We start from the raw sequence: 18,012 nt of genomic DNA on the forward strand, positions 1-18,012 counted from the left end.
AAAACAAAAAAACAAACACATAAATTACTCTTTTAAAATTCTGCCTAAAACATCTTTATAATCCTAAGCTGAAAATAAAAGTAGGAAGGCATATTTTACACAAGTACAATACACTAGTACACAATTCTTACTTCTTTTGCTTCCTTTGACTTGACTCGGTCCAGATCCCCCAATCTCATTTTTATTAGGTGCCCTGTAATTTCAGACATTCGCCGTTGATCTGAAGGGAAAAAACAGTAAACTTTACTTTTCATAAGGATGATATATAACTTTTTATTTCTCAAAAAAGACTGTAATCACCTAGGGTTTATGAAAATATCTTTTGATAAGCTATTTTACAGACACATACATCTATATATCTGTGAAGAATTTAAGTTAGCAAGTGGCAAATGACTCATCTGTGGATAACTGTGCTGCTTTTTAGATTACCATAAAACAGCCTAAAACATATTCGGTCACCTTTACGGTGAAACTAATGGGCACAGGTCAATGTGAGTGATCTCAAAACCACAGATGCATAAAATAATACATTATTCAGTGGGGTTGTCTAGTAATGAAACTCTGGTTGTTGCCTAAGGGAATATGCAAATTTGGGGACTTACTTTAGCTAGAACCTCTAGAGCTATTCAGCATACTGTATAAAATGAAAGACACACCAATCATTGCTATTTACATCCAATTTGTACATTACCCGAATAATAAAATTTACCGTCTTCTCTTTGTGCATCCTGGTTGAATCTCAAGGATCTTGTGGCATCCCACTTATTCTTCTGCATACTCACACTATTGAAAAAATTGAACAAAAATCAGCATTGATGCTTCTTTAAGAGTGGATATCCGATTGGATTAAGGAGCAATACTCACACGAAAGGAGACACATCTCTAGAAGCTGACTAAAAAAAAGTAGACAACATTAAGGCCCAATTAGAACATGTTTACTGATTAGTGCTATAGTTAGTAATAAAAAGAGTTCACTCTTACTGAGTGTGAAGACACTGTACCAAGGGCATTACAAGTGCTATTTCATTTAAACCTTGCACCAACCACATGAGACAAGCACTGTTAATATCTTCATAATAAAACGGGTTCAGAGAAGTTAAGAAACTTCTCCAAGAGATACAGACCTAGAATTTGAATGCAGCTTCATTTGTTAACCTTGGAATCCCAGCTTATGCAATTTTTTTTTTTTGAATACAGGGTCTCACTCTGTTGCCCAGGCTGGAGTGCAGTGGCATGATTATAGCTCACTGCAGGCTCAACTTCCTGGTCTCAAGTGATCCTCCCACCTCAGCCTCCTGAGTAGCTGGGACTACAGGTGTGCACCACCATGCCTGGCTAACTTTTGTATTTTTTTTTTAGTAGAAATGGGGTTTTGCCATGTTGCCCAGGCTGGTCTCAAACTCTTGGGCTCAAGCAATCCACCCACTTTGACCTCCCAAAGTGCTAGGATTACAGGCATGAGCGATCATGCCCAGCCAGCTGATACAATTTTTTTTAGAATTAACCCACTCATATGCCTGTGCTACTTAACACAAAGATGAATGTACAATGTGTCCAATGTAAGTAACTCTGTGGATCTTAAACCAGACTCAACCTATCACACATTTTTGAAATTCACAGTTTTTCTTTTAGCCAATGGTGGTTATTACTATTCTCTTATTCCTACCTGGCTTTTTTACCCCTTCCTTCAAAGGCATGGAGAAATAAGAATTATTTTTTAATGTCATAAAATATAATTTATTTTTAATTTAAAAGACTATTTTTAATTTTTTGAATAAGTAATATTGGTTTAAAATTCAAAAGGTATAATAGCATATATAATGAAAAGACTCTCACTTCTGTCCTTTACACGTTCAGTTCCCTTCCTGAGAGGCAACCAATTTTATCAAGTTCTTATGTAGCCTTCCAGAAACATTTTATGCATATACAAGGAAGTTCATTTATATATTTCCCCCATCTACTTTACACAAATGGTAGCATACTATACCACTATACATTTCTGCACCTTCCTTTCCTCATTTGTCAATATATCTTAGAGATCTTTAATCTCAGTCTATAAAAAACTTCATTTTTACATTGCTAGCATTCCATGTGTCTTCATTACTCTTAACTTTTTATTTTTTTCTGGCTATACTCACTTGCTTATTTTTCCATATGAACTTTAAAATAACAACAGATAATTCAGAGTTACCTTCTCCAATGCCTTTTCTTTCCTCTGGGCACAGGGTGAAGATATCTGCTTTTTTGGTTGTCTAGTGAACTTCTTTGGCTTCTCCTTTTTCCCTGATAATGAGAAGACAATGTTATAAGCTTAGGCCCCATATACTTTTCCAGTCCACTTGTTACTTCTAAACAATAAGACTATTAAGTAAAACATTGTTTAAAGAAAACTAACAAATTAACCTCTGGATAAAAAGCAAATATACCATGAAGCAAAGCTGAAATTGCTTTACAGGGGTTCATTTTCTTTTTTTTTTTTGAGACCGAGTCTTGCTCTGTCACCCATACTGGAGTGCAGTGGCATGATCTCGGATCACTGCAATCTCTGCTTCACGGGTTTAAGCGCTTCTCGTGCCTCGGCCTCCCAAGCAGCTGTAAGAAAGAAGTATTGAAATCTCTAGCTATAAGTGGTAATCTGTGTATTTTTCCTTACAGATTTGTCTGTTTTTGCTTTGTATATTTTAGGGCTTTATAATTAGGCACATTTACATTTATACTAAAAGTACAAAAATTAGCCAAGTATGTTGGTGCGTGCCTGTAATCCCAGCTACTCGGGAGACTGAGGCACAAGAATCACTTGAACCCAGGAGGTAGAGATTGCAGTGAGCCGAGATTGTACCATTTCAGCCTGTTGATAGAGCGAGACTCTGTCTCCAAAAAAAAAAAAAATATATATATATATATACTATGAGTGACTTTATGCCAATAAATCTGACAAATTGGATAAAATTCCTTGAAAGACAGAAATAATCAAAACAAATTGAAGAGGCAATAGAAAACTTGAATAGCATCTACTAACTAATGAAAGTGAATTCATAATTTAAAGCCTTCCTATAACAAAAGCTCCAGGCCCATATGGCTTCACTGCTGAATTTTATTATTCTTTTAAGGGAGAAACAATACGAATCCTACACAAACTCTTTCAGAAAAGAGGGGTGATGTCACTCATTTTCTAAGGTCATCATGACTCTGATATCAAAACTTGCAAAATACATAACAAGAAAACTACAAATATCTCTCATGAACAGAAACAAAAAATCCTTAACAAAATATTAGCAAGTAAGCCCAGGCATGGTGGCTCACACCTGTAATCCTACCACTTTGGGAGGCCGAGGTAGGAGGACTGCTCGTGGCTAGGAGTTCAAGAACATCCTGGGCAATATAAGGAGACCTTGTCTCTATAAAAAATCTTAAAGATTAGCTGGGCATGGTGGTGCACACCTGTGGTCCCAGTTACTCAGGAGGCTTGGGTGGGAGAACTGCTTGAGCTTTGGGAGGTCGAGGCTGCAGTGAGCTGTGATCACGGCACTGCATTCAAGCCTGGGCGACAGAGAGAGCTCCTGTCTCAAAAATATATGTATGTGCATATATACACGCGCGTGTACACGTACACGCACGCGCGTGTACACGTACGCACACACACACGCGTATACACGTACATGCACACACACACGCGTATACACGTACATGCACAGACACACACGCGTATACACGTACATGTATATATACATAGATACACGCATATATATATGCAAGTCCAATGCAGTGAGATGTAGGAGTTCAGTCAGGATGGTGGGAAAAACTGTAAAATAAACTTTCTTAGAAGGCCAGAAGGTTTTTGCAGAAGCCTCAGGATAGAGTTATGGCTGAAGGCAGCCTAATCCTCTTTGAGCTATAGTAAGGGTAATTAACATAGGAATGTAGAGGAGTCTATCTAAATAGCTTGTTTACTCATGTGGTCCTAAGACTAACCTTTGACAATCTGTGGGTGCATGATTGCTCTCTACTAGGTGGGTCGGCAACGGTAATTACATTCTAGTGGCTTTTACTTGAGACTTTTGTCGTTTAATGTGTGCTGAATAAATGCTGGGAAAGCCAGCAAGTCTGGGTCGCGGTTGCAACTCTTTACAGCACTCTCCTGGGAGTCTGTAAGCGGCCCAGACTCTCAGCCGGACAGACAAGCATAATATCTGTGTCAGTGTACGTTATTCATCCGTCGTTGGGTGAGGATCTGAGGGACAGACCCCTGCAGTGATATATAAAAAGAGTAACAAATGACCAAGTGGAGTTTACAACAGAATACTGGTGTAACATGTGAAAAATCAATCAATGTACCTAATTGATACAATAAAGGAGAACATCTATATGATCCTCTCAATAGATGGAGAAAAAGCATTTGATAAAATGCAACACCTATTCGCTATAAAAACTCAGCAAAATAGAAACAGAAAGGAACTTTCTCAACTGAGAAAGGACATTTATGGGAAGCCGACAACTGACATTACATACTTAATGGTTAAAGACTGGATGTTTTCCCCATCAGACAAGGTAAGAATGTCTGTCTGTTTTCACCACTTCTATTCAATATCAGGTCCTAACCAGCACAAAAGGCAAGACATATAAATAAAAGGTATACAGATTGGAATGAAATCTAATAAATGAAAAGAGCAAATAACTGAATTTAGCAGGGTCATAGGACACAAAGTCAGTATACAAACATCAATTGTATTTTGACCATCATTAGTATTACCATCAATGAGCAACCGGAAAAACAATTCCATTTATAATAGCATAAAAATACGGAGGAATAAATTTAACAAAAGATGTTCAACACCTGTACACTGAAACTACAAAACATTGTTGAGAGACATTAAAGAAGTCCTAAATAAATGGAGAGATATTCCATGTTCATGGATGGGAAGAACTGCCATTGGAAAAAAAAGGAATTCACCCCAAACTGGTATATGGGTTCAACACAATCCCAACAAAAATCCCAAAAAGATATTTGTAGAAACATCCACACAGACTCTAAAATTTGTAGAAAATGCAAAGTACCTTGAAAGGCCAAAATAATTTAAAATTAAAGAACAATTTTGGAGGACTCACACCACCAAGTTTCAAGACTCACTAAAATCTACAAAAATTAACAGTGTGGTATTGATATGCTGATGTAAAGAAAGACATAAGAATCAATGGAAGAAAACAGAGTTTGGAAATGGGGCCATATGTAAATGGTCAACCAATTTTTAACATGCCAAGGTAATCCAATACGTTAGAAAAGAATACTCTTTTCAATAAATGGTGCTAGAACAACCGGCTATGCCTATGGAAAAAAGGAAGCTTGACCCTTAACTCACACAATAAACAAAAATTAACCTGAATGGGATCATAATCTTAAATAAAAAGCTAAAAATCATACAACTTCTAGAAGAAAACACAGCAGAAAATCTTTGTGACTTTGAGGTAGGCAAATACTTCTTAGCTATTAAATAATGGAACATAAAAAGGAAAAACTAAAAAATCAGAATTCACAAAATTTAAAACTTTAGCTCATCAAAAGACATCATTAAGAAAATTAGGCCTGGTGCAGTGGCTCATGCCTGTAATCCCAGCACTTGGGAGGCCGACGCAGGCGGATCACCTGAGGTCAGGAGTTCGAGACCAGCTTGGCCAACATGGCAAAACCCCATCTCTACTAAAAATACAAAAAGTAGCCCAGTGTGGTGGTGCACACCTGTAATCCCAGCTACTCGGGAGGCTGAGGCAGAAGAGTCGCTGGAACCCAGGAGGCAGAGGTTGCAGTGAGAGATCGCACCTCTACACTCCAGCCTGGATGACAGAACAAGACTCTATCTCAAAAAAAAAAAAAAAAAAGAAAAAAAAAAAGAAAATTAAAAGGCAAGGCACAGATTAGGGGAAATATTGAGAAACATATGAATGACAAAAAAGACTTAGATCTAAAGTATATATAAAGAAATCTTACAATTCAATAATAAGGCAAATGATCCAATAAAAACGGGCCAAAGATTTAAACAAACACTTCATAAAAAAGATATATAAATGGTCAGTAAAAACATGAAAAGTTGCTTAACACTACCCACTAGAATGGCTAAAATTAAAAAGACCAATAATACCAAGTATTGATGTGAATGTGCAGCAACTGGAACTCTCATACACTACTGGTGGGAATGCTCCACTGCTCGTGGAGATGCAAAACGGTCACTTTGCAAAACAATTTGGCAGTTTCTTACAAAGTGAAACATACACTTACCATATGATCTAGTAACTTTACTCCTAAGTATCTACTCAAGAAAAATGAAAACACATGTCCACACAGACTTGTATGCAAATGTTCACAGCAGCATTATTCACAATAGCCAACAAGAGGAAACAACCCATATGCCCATGAAATTGGGAATGGATAAACAAAGTATGGTATAGCCATACAATGGAATACTACTCTGCAATAAAAAGGAATAAACTACTGACACATGCAATAATATGGATGAATCTCAAAAAATCTCATACTAAGTGAAAGAAGCCAGGGACAAAAAATTACTCATGATTCCATTCATATGAAACCCTAAGAAAGGTAAATTGTTTTGACAAAACAGATTCATGGTTGCCTGAGGGCAGAAATGGAGAAAGGGAACTGAGTACAAAGGGGGACAAAGGAACTTTTTGAAATATGTTCTAGATTTTGATTTTAGTGGTGGTTACACATCTGTGTGCCAAAACTCATCTACATGTACACTAAAAATGGGTGAATTTTGTAACATATAACTTATACCTCAATCAAACTGTTGAAAAGAAACATTGTAGAATTTTCTCCTTTACTAATTAAAATGGACACAAAATTGCTAAAGAACCAGCTTTTTCATTGGAGGATTCAAGATGTTAAGAAAAATTATGTAAAACTTGGAGAGAAGTAAAGGGAAGGCAGCATGTTTTTTCTTTTCTTTTTTTTTGAGACAGAGTCTCACTCTGTCACCCAGGCTGGAGTGCAGTGGCACAATCTCAGCTCACTGCAAGCTCCGCCTCCCAGGTTCACACCATTCTTCTGCCTCAGCCTCCCGAATAGCTGGGACTACAGGTGCCCGCCACCACGCCCAGCTAATTTTTTGTATTTTTAGTAGAGACGGGGTTTCACTGTGTTAGCCAGGATGGTCTCAATCTTCTGACCTCATGATCCGCCCGCCTCGGCCTCCCAGAGTGCTGGGATTACAGATGTGAGCCACTGCGCCTGGCCGCAGCGTATTTTTTCAATGTCATATTGGAGGGTTGTTTAACATGCCTACTCAAGAATCATTTAACTCTAAAAGAATATCCCATGTCTGACTACCATCTACTGATGGCAACTGAAAGTTACATGTTAACTTTCAGGTTTTTGTGTCTAATAAAAATGCAAATTATTTCTAAAAAGATAACCTAAGAGTTACAGGTTCACTAAGTTGAATGACACTGATCAATTTTGTATCTAACTTACAATCTTCTTTTAACTTTTTTTTTTAGATGGAGTTTCACTCTGATTGCCCAGGCTGGAGTGCAATGGGATGGTTTCGGCTCACTGCAACCACCCCTTCCTGGGTTCAAGTGATTCTCCTGCCTCAGCCTCCTGAGTAGCTGTGATTACACGCACCTGCCACCATGCCCAGCTAATTTTTGTATTTTTTTTTTTGAGACAGAGTCTCGCTGTGTCGCCCAGGCTGGAGTGCAATGGCACGATCTTGGCTCACTGCAATCTCCGCCTTGCAGGTTCAAGCAGTTCTCCCACCTTGGCCTCCCAAATAGCTGGGATTACAGGAACCCGTCATTATGCCCGGCTAATTTTTGTATTTTTGTAGAGACAGGGTTTCACCATGTTGGCCAGGCTGCTCTTGAACTCCTGACCTCAGGTGATCCGCCTGCCTCGGCCTCCTAAAGTGCTGAGATTACAGGCATGAGCCATCGTGCCTGGCCTAATTTTTGTATTTTTAGTAGCGACAGGGTTTCACCATGTTGGCCAGGCTGCTCTCGAACACCTGACCTCAGGTGATCTGCCCGCCTCGGCTTCCCAAAGTGCTGGGATTACAGGTATGAGCCACTGCGCCCAGACCAACATTCTTTTTTCAAAAGTAGTATAATGGAATACCACTCTGCAATAAAAAGGAATAAACAATATGAATGAATCTCAAAAACCTTATACTAAGAGAAAGAAGCCAGAGACAAAAGATTAGTCATGATTCTATTCATATGAAATCCTAAAAGAGGTAAATTATTGTGACAAAACAGATTCATAATTGCCTATAAATACTTGAGTCTTCAAAGTCTCTTTGAACCAATTTTCCTTGCTGTTTCTCGGAACTAATGAGTTGAGAAATTTTGACACAAGTTAATTTTATAGTTGTACAATAATCATGCTTTCGGCCGGGCACAGCGGCTCACGCCTGTAATCCCAGCACTTTGGGAGGCCGAGGCAGGTGGATCATCTGACGTCAGGAGTTCAAGACCAGCCTGACCAACATTGTGAAACTCCGTCTCTATTAAAAATACAGAAAAATTAGCTGAGTAGTCCGAGCTACTCAGGAGACTGAGGCAGGAGAATTGCTTGAACCCAGGAAGCAGAGGTTGCAGTGAGCCAAGATTGCGCCACTGTGACAGAGTAAGACTCTGTCTCAAAAAAAAAAAAAAAAAACCACAAAACAACCATGCTTTCCACTAAAAAAAAATCATACATTTATGAATGTTATTTAATGGTTCATTTGAGTATCACTCCAAATCATCTCAGGTACACATCTCAGATCACATTTCATCTGAAATGAGTCACACATTTAGTTGCACCTGAAGTGAAAATCTGGAGAGTTCTTTCTCAGTGTACTGCCCTTTCTTTATAGCTTTGAGTATTCTGTGTTCATGCCCGGGTTAGGAAATCTTGATGGTGTCTCCTTTCAATTTTTTTTCTATGTTGCAACCTACTCTCTATATAAAACCAATTCCCCATCCCTTGCATTAAAGGCTTCAGAATGTAACCCCTTCATAAACAGTGAGATTTGATTTTAACTTATAAACCAATACTTTGTTTCTTGGATACTTCTTCTTCATCTCCAACTTCATCTTCAGTGACCTCAGATCCAGTGGTATATTCTTCTTCTTCTGAAAACAGTGACTGTTGTTTCTAAGTTAAAAAAAAAATCTATTATAAATGTAATATTATGATTTTTTATTGAATTCTTTCAAACACATTTACCTAAATTTCTTCTGAATGAATGAGTCAATCAAGAGCTGATAAAATAACCTCTGACTAGCACAATATCCAGGAAACAGACATAAGAATTTTTACATTTGGAGCAGGCTTACATTACTTCATATATTTTTTAATTCCTTCACAGAACCTAGAACAGTAGTAGGCACACAAGTACTCAGTATTTGTTGAATTGTACCTCTATCACTCAACTAAATGTATATTCCTTGATATTAAGATCAAATTACAATATAGTAAATACCAATATTAAAGTAGTCTTATAAACAAGCACATATGCACATTCTCTGGGTGAATGTGGTCCTGGATTATTTAACCATATCTGCATTACTTTCCTGCATCTCTGTGCCCTACTGTCTGTTATCACTAATCCAAATTCCTATTCCATTCTTATGAATATTGATGGCAGACAGCATAATACTGGCAAACAGGTAAAAAAAAAAAAAAAAGTCAACCAATTACTCAAACAATCAAATAACTGGAACTTAGCAGGTTTGTTGCTTTGTTCAATGTCCTAAATATGATGTAAGAGTGACTTTAAAAAATCATTTTACTAGATCTATGGATTATGCAGCCAGATATGGAATATGAGTCTGTCTTAAATAATTTAATGGCATTTTTACTTAAGTGCTAAATAGGAGAATCTGAAAAGGAAGACGTATATTTAACCAAAATTTGTAAAATAAGATACTGATAAGATTCTATTAAACTAAACTTTAATTTAGGAAGAAAGAGATCCATGAATGCTAACTATAATTGCTCACTTACCAGTTGTAGAGTCCAGTTTTTCAATGACAAGAACTATAAGACAGGAATAAGAGATTAATAAATCTGCATTTACCCAGATTGCAGCTCCTTATTTTGATATGGATATTGTAGAAGAGTTGAAAAAAGTTACAAATACAGTTCCCTTCCAGGCTGAAACGTAATTTAAAACTCAGGCTGAAAGTGATATGTTACAGTCTTTAATATCCTCTGCTAGAGGAGGATGTGGATGTTTTCTAAAAGAAAGACACTTTCCCAGTATTATTTCCAAAGGACAAGTAAATCAAGTACAAGTAAATTACTAAAATAATTTTAGTTATTTTTAGAACTATTTCAATCACTTTTTAATGTTTATATTTTAATATAAATTAAGGAAGCAGACTACATATGGACATTCAATAAATCTAGTTTGTTGTCTGACATATAATTAATAAATAAATGTTAATGTGTGAATTTTTTTTTTTTTTGAGACAGAGTGTCACTCTGTCACCCAGGCTGGAGTGCAGTGACATGATCTCCACTCACCGCAACCTCTGCCTTCTGGGTTTAAGCGATTCTCCTGCTTTAGCCTCCTGAGTAGCTGGGATTACAGGCGCACACCACTGCGCCCAGCTAAATTTTGTATTTTTAGTAAAGACAGGGTTTCACCATCTTGACCAGGCTGGTCTTGAACTCCTGATCTCAGCCTCCCAAAGTGTGGGGATTACAAGCATGAACCACCATGCCCGGCATGACTGAATATTTGTATAGCTGTCTGAAGTTTATAAAGCACTTCACAGGGAATATTTCACTTTCTCAAGTAAAAGCTATCTTAACCAACACAAAGACAGAACATTCATAGGCAAATATAATTCCCTGGTCCTTAGTAACAAAGGCAAATGAATAAAAAGGAATCAAAGGAATCAAGTTTTCTGGTCACTTTAAAAATATTTCAGTTTTGAAACTTTTGTGTGTTTGTTTTTTGAGACAGGGTCTCACTCTGTCACCCAGACTCCAGGCTGGAACTTTTGAAGAATCTAAATATATTCCTAATTACAATAAAAGGATAATTTTATGCCAAAAAAAGTTTACAGAAGGAGAAGGAAACAAAATATCCATTCATGCTATCTTCATTCCTCAAAATCATAATTTGTCCATAATAAAAACCTTAAAGACCATGTTATGTTTTCGGTTTTTCTTTTTTTTTAAGACACAGTCTCCCTCTGTCACCCAGGGTGGAGTGTAGTAGTGTGATCTTGGCTCACTGCAACCTCTGCCTCCTGGGCTTAAGCAATCTTCCCACCTCAGCCTCCCAGCAAAACTTGGACTACAGGCACAAGGCACCACACTTGGGTAAGTTTTAAACCTTTTTTGTAGAGATGAGGTCTCACTATATTGCCCAGGCTGGTCTCAAACTCCTGGGCTCAAGCCATCTTCCTGCCTCAACCTCCCAAAGTGCTGGAATTACAGGTGTGAGTCACCGTGGCTGGCCCCATGCTGTTTTTTTCCCCAAATTTAAACGTATTCATTATTAATTCTTTGAGGGCAAGAAATGTGTCCTATTACCCTTAGAGTCCTATTACTAGGCATAATACATTCTTATGATTAGGTAGTCAGTTCAATTTCGACTTAAACTGATCAGGTTCCTGTCAAAGATTAAATGTCACTAATTATTTATGTAAATAAAGAATAAGTGAAAAAAACTACTCACAGCATTGAGCTCCCCAGTTTTGGGACCCCACAGTGTATTTGGCTCCAGTAAAACATCACATTCTATACCCTTTTCATCACAGGGGCCAACCCCAACATCACTTGAAAGAAAAAGACATTTTTATGGAGAAGAGTTTACTTTCTTAAAAATTTAAATGTGAATATCTTTTTATTACAAATGTTTCATAAATTGCTTTTTAGAAATACAGTTCCTGAGTATAAGGATATCACTTCAACAATGACATTTCCTTTTTTTTTTTTTTTTTTTGAGATAGAGTCTCGCTCTGTCACCCAGGCTGGAGGGCAATGGCATGATCTTGGCTCACTGCAACCTTTGCCTCCTGGGTACAAGCGATTCTCCTGCCTTAGCCTCATGAGTAGCTGGGATTACAGGCACCCGCCATCATGCCTGGCTAATTTTTGTATTTTTGTAGAAACAGGGTTTCACCATGTTGGCCAGGCTGGTCCTGAACTCTTGACCTCAGGTGATCCACCCGCCTTGGCTCCCAAAATGCTGGGATTACAGGTGTGAGCCACCGCGCCTGGCCAACAATGACATTTCTTAATTCGTCTAGTGATTCCTCTAGCAAAAGACACCCCATTCAGCAAGCACCATTGTACTTGAAGCATCATACCTATGAGGTGGTGGAATGGGCAGTGCTATAATTGGTACTGCTGTAAGAACAGCCTTGGCTGGGCGCAGTGGGTCACGCCTCTAATCCCAGCACTTTGCGAGGCCGAGGCGGGCGGATCACGAGGTCAGGAGATTGAGACCATATTGGCCAACATGGTGAAACCCTGTCTCTACTAAAATACAAAAAATTAGCCAGGCATGGTGGCACATGCCTGTAATCCTAGCTACTTGGAAGGCTGAGGCAGGGCAACTGCTTGAACCCGGGAGGCGGAGGTTGCAGTGAGCTGAGATTGCACCACTGCACTCCAGCCTGGTGACAGAGTGAGACTCCATCTCAAAAAACAAACAAACAAAAAAAAGTGGGGGTCAGGCACGGTGGCTCACGCCTGTAATCCCAGCACTTTGGGAGGCTGAGGCAGGAGGCTCACGAGGTCAGGAGTTCGAGACCAACCTAGCCAACATGGTGAAACCCTGTATCTACTAAAAACACAAAAATTAGCTGGGTGTGGTGGCGGGTGGCTGTAATCCCAGCTACTTGGGAGGCTGAGGCAGGAGAATGGCGTGAACCCGGGAGGCGGAGCTTGCAGTGAGCCAAGATCGTGCCACTGCACTCCAGCTTGGGCAACAAGAGCGAAACTCCAACTGAAATGCTTTTTTTTTTTTTGAGATGGAGTCTCCTTCTGTTGCCCAGGCTGGAATGCATTGGCACAATCTCAGCTCACTGTAGCCTCTGCCTCCCTGGTTCAAGCAATTCTCCTGCCTCAGCCTCTCAAATAGCTAGGATTACAGATGCCCGCCACCATGCCTGGTTAGTAGAGATGGGGTTTCACCATGTTGGCCAGGCTGGTCTCAAACTCCTGACCTCAAGTGATCGGCCTGCCTCGGCCTCTCAAAGTGCTGGGAATGTGAGCCACCACGCCTGGCTAAGAACAGCCTCTTTTAAAGTGTCCTCCAGCCTCTAACCTTACAACCTGCTACCACTGCAAAATGATGAAAGTGACTTCAGAAATTACTGAATTCAAGGAGTTCAAACTCATGGAGAGATGAACTCAACCATCAACATTTTTTTCTAGTTGTATCAATCATGCATTGATTGATACAATCAATGATCATGGGGTTTCACCATGTTGGCCAGACTGGTCTCAAACTCCTGACCTCAAGTGATCCACCTGCCTCAGCCTCCCAAAGTGCTGGGATTAAAGGCATGAGCCACTGTGGCTGACTAAGAACAGCCTCTTTTAAAGAGTCCTCCAGCCTCTAACCTTACAACCTGCTGCCATTGCAAAATGATGAATGTGACTTCAGAAATTACTGAATTCGAGAAGTTCATACTCATGGAGAGATGAACTCAACCATCAACATTTTTTTCTAGTTGTATCAATCATGCATTGATTGATAACAATCAATTGGTTGATCAATTGGTTGACAGGGCCTCAAGGAACTTGGGAACCCTCACTCGTCACCACCACAAATTGGATTTAAGGTCTTAACCTTTTTAATCACCAAGGGCTCTTTTTTTTTGCTCTGTCACCCAGGCTGGAGTGCAGTGGCGCGATCTCGGCTCACTGCCAGCTCCGCCTCCCGGGTTCACGCCATTCTCCTGCCTCAGCCTCCCAAGTAGCTGGGACTACAGGCGCCCACCACCACACCCGGCTAATTTTTTGTATTTTTAGTAGAGACGGGGTTTCACCGCGTTAGCCAGGATGCTCTCAATCTCCTGACCTCGTGATCTGCCCACCTCGGCCTCCCAAAGTGCTGGGATTACAGGCATGAGCCCCCGCGCCCGCCTCCAGTATTTTTAAGTGTTCTGCCTATCAAATAAACATTTGTCTGCTCTTATTGTAAGCTAACATATAATTTCAGTTAAGTTTTCTGAAATAATGAAAACTACTTGAGGACTGACGTTGCTGATTTGGGGATAAGGGATTCTGAAATGGGAACCGCTGAATAAAGCCATAATACAGTGTTGGGTTTTTCCACCCCTCACCTAACTGTATCTTTTGAAAAAGGCACAACAATGACATCTCTGTACTTGTGCAAATCGTCCAACATTCTAGCAGTGGGACAGGACGGCAAATCTCCGCCTTCACCTTGATCACGAAGTGTAACCATGTGGTCCCTCACTTTACAGCCCTGTCACATAAGAGACAATAAATTAGAGGTTAGTTTGTTATAGAACACTCCTTTAAAGATCACTGTTTTTCTTTTCTTTGCTGAGTCATATTGTCATATACATATTTTACAACTTTTTCTCAAGAAAAACATTCCTCATACAGAAGAGAGATTCAATCATAACTGTATGGCTTAACAAATACCCAAGAATACCCATATAATCACAATCCACATTAAGAATTAGAACATTGCCAGCACTCCAGGAGTCCCCACAGGCCCAATTCTGATCATAACGGTTTCCCTGCTCCCAACAGGTAACCTCTACCCTGGCTTGTGGTAATTACTTCCTTGCTTTTCTTTATCCCTCTGCCACTTAAGGATGCAATTCCTAAATACTATAGTTAGTTTTGTCTCACTTGTTTTGTTTGACATTATGTTTCTACTGGGTGAGGTGGCTCAAGCCTATAATCCCAGCACTTTGGGAGGCCGAGGTGTGTGGATTGCTTAAGCCCAGGAGTTTGAGATCAGCCTGGGCAACATGGCAAAACCCTGTCTCTAAAAGAGTACAAAAAAATTAGCTGGGTGTGGTGGTGCATGCCTCCAGTCCCAGCTACCTCAGGAAGCTGAGGTGGGAGGATCACTTCAGCTCAGGGAGGTCGAGATTGCCTTTAGCCGTGATCATGCCACTGCATTCCAGCTTGGGCGATAGAGTGAAACCCTGTCTCAAAAAAAAAAAAAAAAAAAAAAAGAAAAATTATGTTTTTATGATTCAACGATGTTATTTCATGTAATAATAACATTTGCTTTAATGTATAGTGTTTCACTGCATGAATATACACCATTTATTTACTCTTCTACCACTGATGGCTTGTTTCTAGTTTGGGGCTACTAAAAATAATATTGCTATGAACATTCTTTTATCTGTTTCTCGGTACACAAGTGCTCATGTGTACCAAATTATATTACCATCAGAAGTATATGAGGATTCCTGTTACTCCACATCCTTGCTAACACTTGATCAGACATTTAAATTTTAGTCATTCTGGCTGGGCGTGGTGGCTCATGCCTGTAATCACAGCACTTTGGGAGGCCGAGGCAAGCAGATCACTCGAGGCTAAGAGTTCGAGACCAGCCTGGCCAACATGGTGAAACCCCATCTCTGATAAAAATACAAAAATTTAGCCAGGCATGGTGGCACGCACCTGTAATCCAGCTACTCAGGAGGCTGAGGCATGAGAATTGCTTGAGGCCAGGAGGCGGAGGTTGCAGTGAGCCAACATGGTGCCACTACATTCCACTCTGGGCAACAGAGCAAGAGCAAGACTCCACCTCAAAAAAAAAAAAAAAAATTTATTCATTCTGGTAAATGTGTATTGGTATTCATTCTGGCTTTAATTTGTGCTGGGATTTCTCCAGTTACAAATGAGGCTGTCCTTTTCATGTTTACAGGACAACTGTTTTTTTGTCTGAAGTGCCGGTTGTCTTTCTCCAATTTTTTTTTTTTTTTTTTTTTTGAGACAGTCTTGCTCTGTTGCTAGGCTGGAGTGCAGTGGTACGATCGCTGGTCACTGCAATCTCCGCCTCCCAGGTTCAAGCAATTCTCCTGCCTCAGCCTCCCAAGTAGCTGGGACTACAGGCACGCACCACCACACCCAGCTAATTTTTGGATTTTCAGTAGAGCCGGGGTTTCACCATGTTGGTCAGGGTGGTCTTGATCTCTTGACCTCATGATCTGACCGCCTCGGCCTCCCAAAGTGCTGGGATTACAGGCGTGAGCCACCATGCCCAGTCGGGATATGAGCAACATATATATCGACAAAAGATTCATTATATATATATTTTGGTGTTTTTGAGATGGAGTCTTGCTCTGTCACCCAGGCTGGAGTGCAATGGTCCAATCTTGGCTCACTGCAACCTCCGCCTCCTGGATTCAAGCGATTCTCCTGCCTCGGCCTCCTGAGTAGCTGGGATTACAGGCGCCCACCACCATGCCCAGCTAACTTTTGCATTTTTAGTAGAGACAGTGTTTTCGCCACGTTGGCCAGGCTGGTCTTGAACTCCTGACCTCAGGTGATCCGCCCATCTCAGTCTCCCAAAGTGCTGGGATTACAGGCGTGAGCTACTGTGCCTGGCCTATTAATATATATAATTTTTTTTTCTTCAGACAGAGTCTCGCTCTGTTGCCCAGGCTGGAGTGCATTGATCTCGGCTCACTGTAAGCTCCACCTCCCAGGTTCACACCATTCTCCTGCCTCAGCCTCCCGAGTAGCTGGAACTATAGGCGCCCACCACCAAGCTCGGCTAATTTTTTGTATTTTTAGTAGAGAAGGCATTTCACCGTGTTAGCCAGGATGGTCTCGATCTCCTGACCTTGTGATCCACCTGCCTCGGCCTCCCAAAGTGCTGGAATTACAGGCGTGAGCCACAGCACCCAGCCAATATATTCTTTTAAAGATGCCTACAAAGAAATATATTTTGCTCGAAACAATGTGGAAATGTGATAGCTAAAATGGAAACAAACTAACCACAAATGTAAATTTGTGGTTACAAATTAATGTAGAAATTAATGTGGTTAGAAATTAATGTGGTTAGAAAGAACTGTAAAGACTAAAAAATCATGTTACTGAAACAAACATAATAGCAATGATGAATTAACGAAATATCTTGGGTCTAGCAAAGCTAATCTAATTTTGCTTAACGTCTCATGCCCAATTTAAGTATCTTTGTATGTAAAATGTATAACTAAAACTTTAAGTATGAATGTTATGTAAGTAATCTATTACCTCACCAATAAAACTTCTAAGTAATCAAAGTTGGTGACTGATTGCAAATATAAGAAAACTAATGCAGTTAAAATTCCATGACCCATCATTCAGTAACATTCACGCCAACATCCCAAATTCCTTGCCCCTAAATTTCATCATCCCCATCTGGCAAAATCCTAACTCTAGATGAACTCAACTACCCATCTTCTCCCTGCCTGTACTCAGGCAGACAAGGGTTACTGGAGAGAGTGATATAAACAGGCATGTTGAATTATATTGTGAATTTATGACTGCTAATCTCCAGTGAGCTCTCAAACTTCCCGGCACTATACATTTTCTCTGGAAAATTCACTCTCCTGTTTTTCAAAATACTATTTCAAACCTTCCATACTTCCCTCAAACCTTGGAACCTTCTGTCTTCCCCCTTATTCCTAGCGGATGGCTTAATCTACTTTTTAGAGAACAGAAAAAGCATTGGATTGGAATTAAGTTATCATCTAAATGACAAAAATAGAATTTTACTAATATCTACAACCATTCTACTCTTCTCTCCTGTTATAATAGAGGAGCTGTCCTCCCTCTTGTCGAAATTAATATCACTAAATGTGCTTAAGATCCCACCCTACCCTGCCTTCTCACCTTACACCATCAACCTCTCCTTCTCAACTGGATCCTTCTCACTGACTTTTAAACCGTTCTCTGGTATCAAAACAGAAACAAGGCCAGGCACGGTGGCTCACGCCTGTATTCCAGCACTTTGGGAGGCCCAGATGGGCAGGTCATTTGAGGTCAGGAGTTCAAGACCAGCC

General features: G+C 39.9%; 1 protein-coding gene across 7 annotated transcripts in view; it reads right to left on the bottom strand.

The window, feature by feature from the left end:
- Window positions 1-18,012, bottom strand: part of SANBR (SANT and BTB domain regulator of CSR) — a 74,751-nt gene that overhangs the window by 22,032 nt on the left and 34,707 nt on the right. For 6 of the 7 annotated variants that reach the window (XR_010136180.1, XM_054547518.2, XM_002812002.5 and 3 more), the window contains 8 exons: window positions 14,314-14,459; window positions 11,694-11,793; window positions 10,007-10,039; window positions 9,055-9,154; window positions 2,192-2,283; window positions 865-893; window positions 710-783; window positions 132-220 (listed from right to left, as the gene is read on the bottom strand). Coding sequence is in view for 5 of the 7 variants with exons in the window: in XM_054547518.2 (XP_054403493.1) it covers window positions 132-220; window positions 710-783; window positions 865-893; window positions 2,192-2,283; window positions 9,055-9,154; window positions 10,007-10,039; window positions 11,694-11,793; window positions 14,314-14,459 (663 nt within the window). In the remaining 2 variants the exon portion in view is untranslated. Of the gene's footprint in view, window positions 1-131; window positions 221-709; window positions 784-864; window positions 894-2,191; window positions 2,284-9,054; window positions 9,155-10,006; window positions 10,040-11,693; window positions 11,794-14,313; window positions 14,460-18,012 lie in introns of those variants that run through there. The other variant, XR_654202.3, reaches the window with a different exon arrangement.

The sequence above is a fragment of the Pongo abelii genome, chromosome 12, assembly GCF_028885655.2.
Source record: "Pongo abelii isolate AG06213 chromosome 12, NHGRI_mPonAbe1-v2.0_pri, whole genome shotgun sequence".
NCBI lineage: Eukaryota > Metazoa > Chordata > Mammalia > Primates > Hominidae > Pongo > Pongo abelii.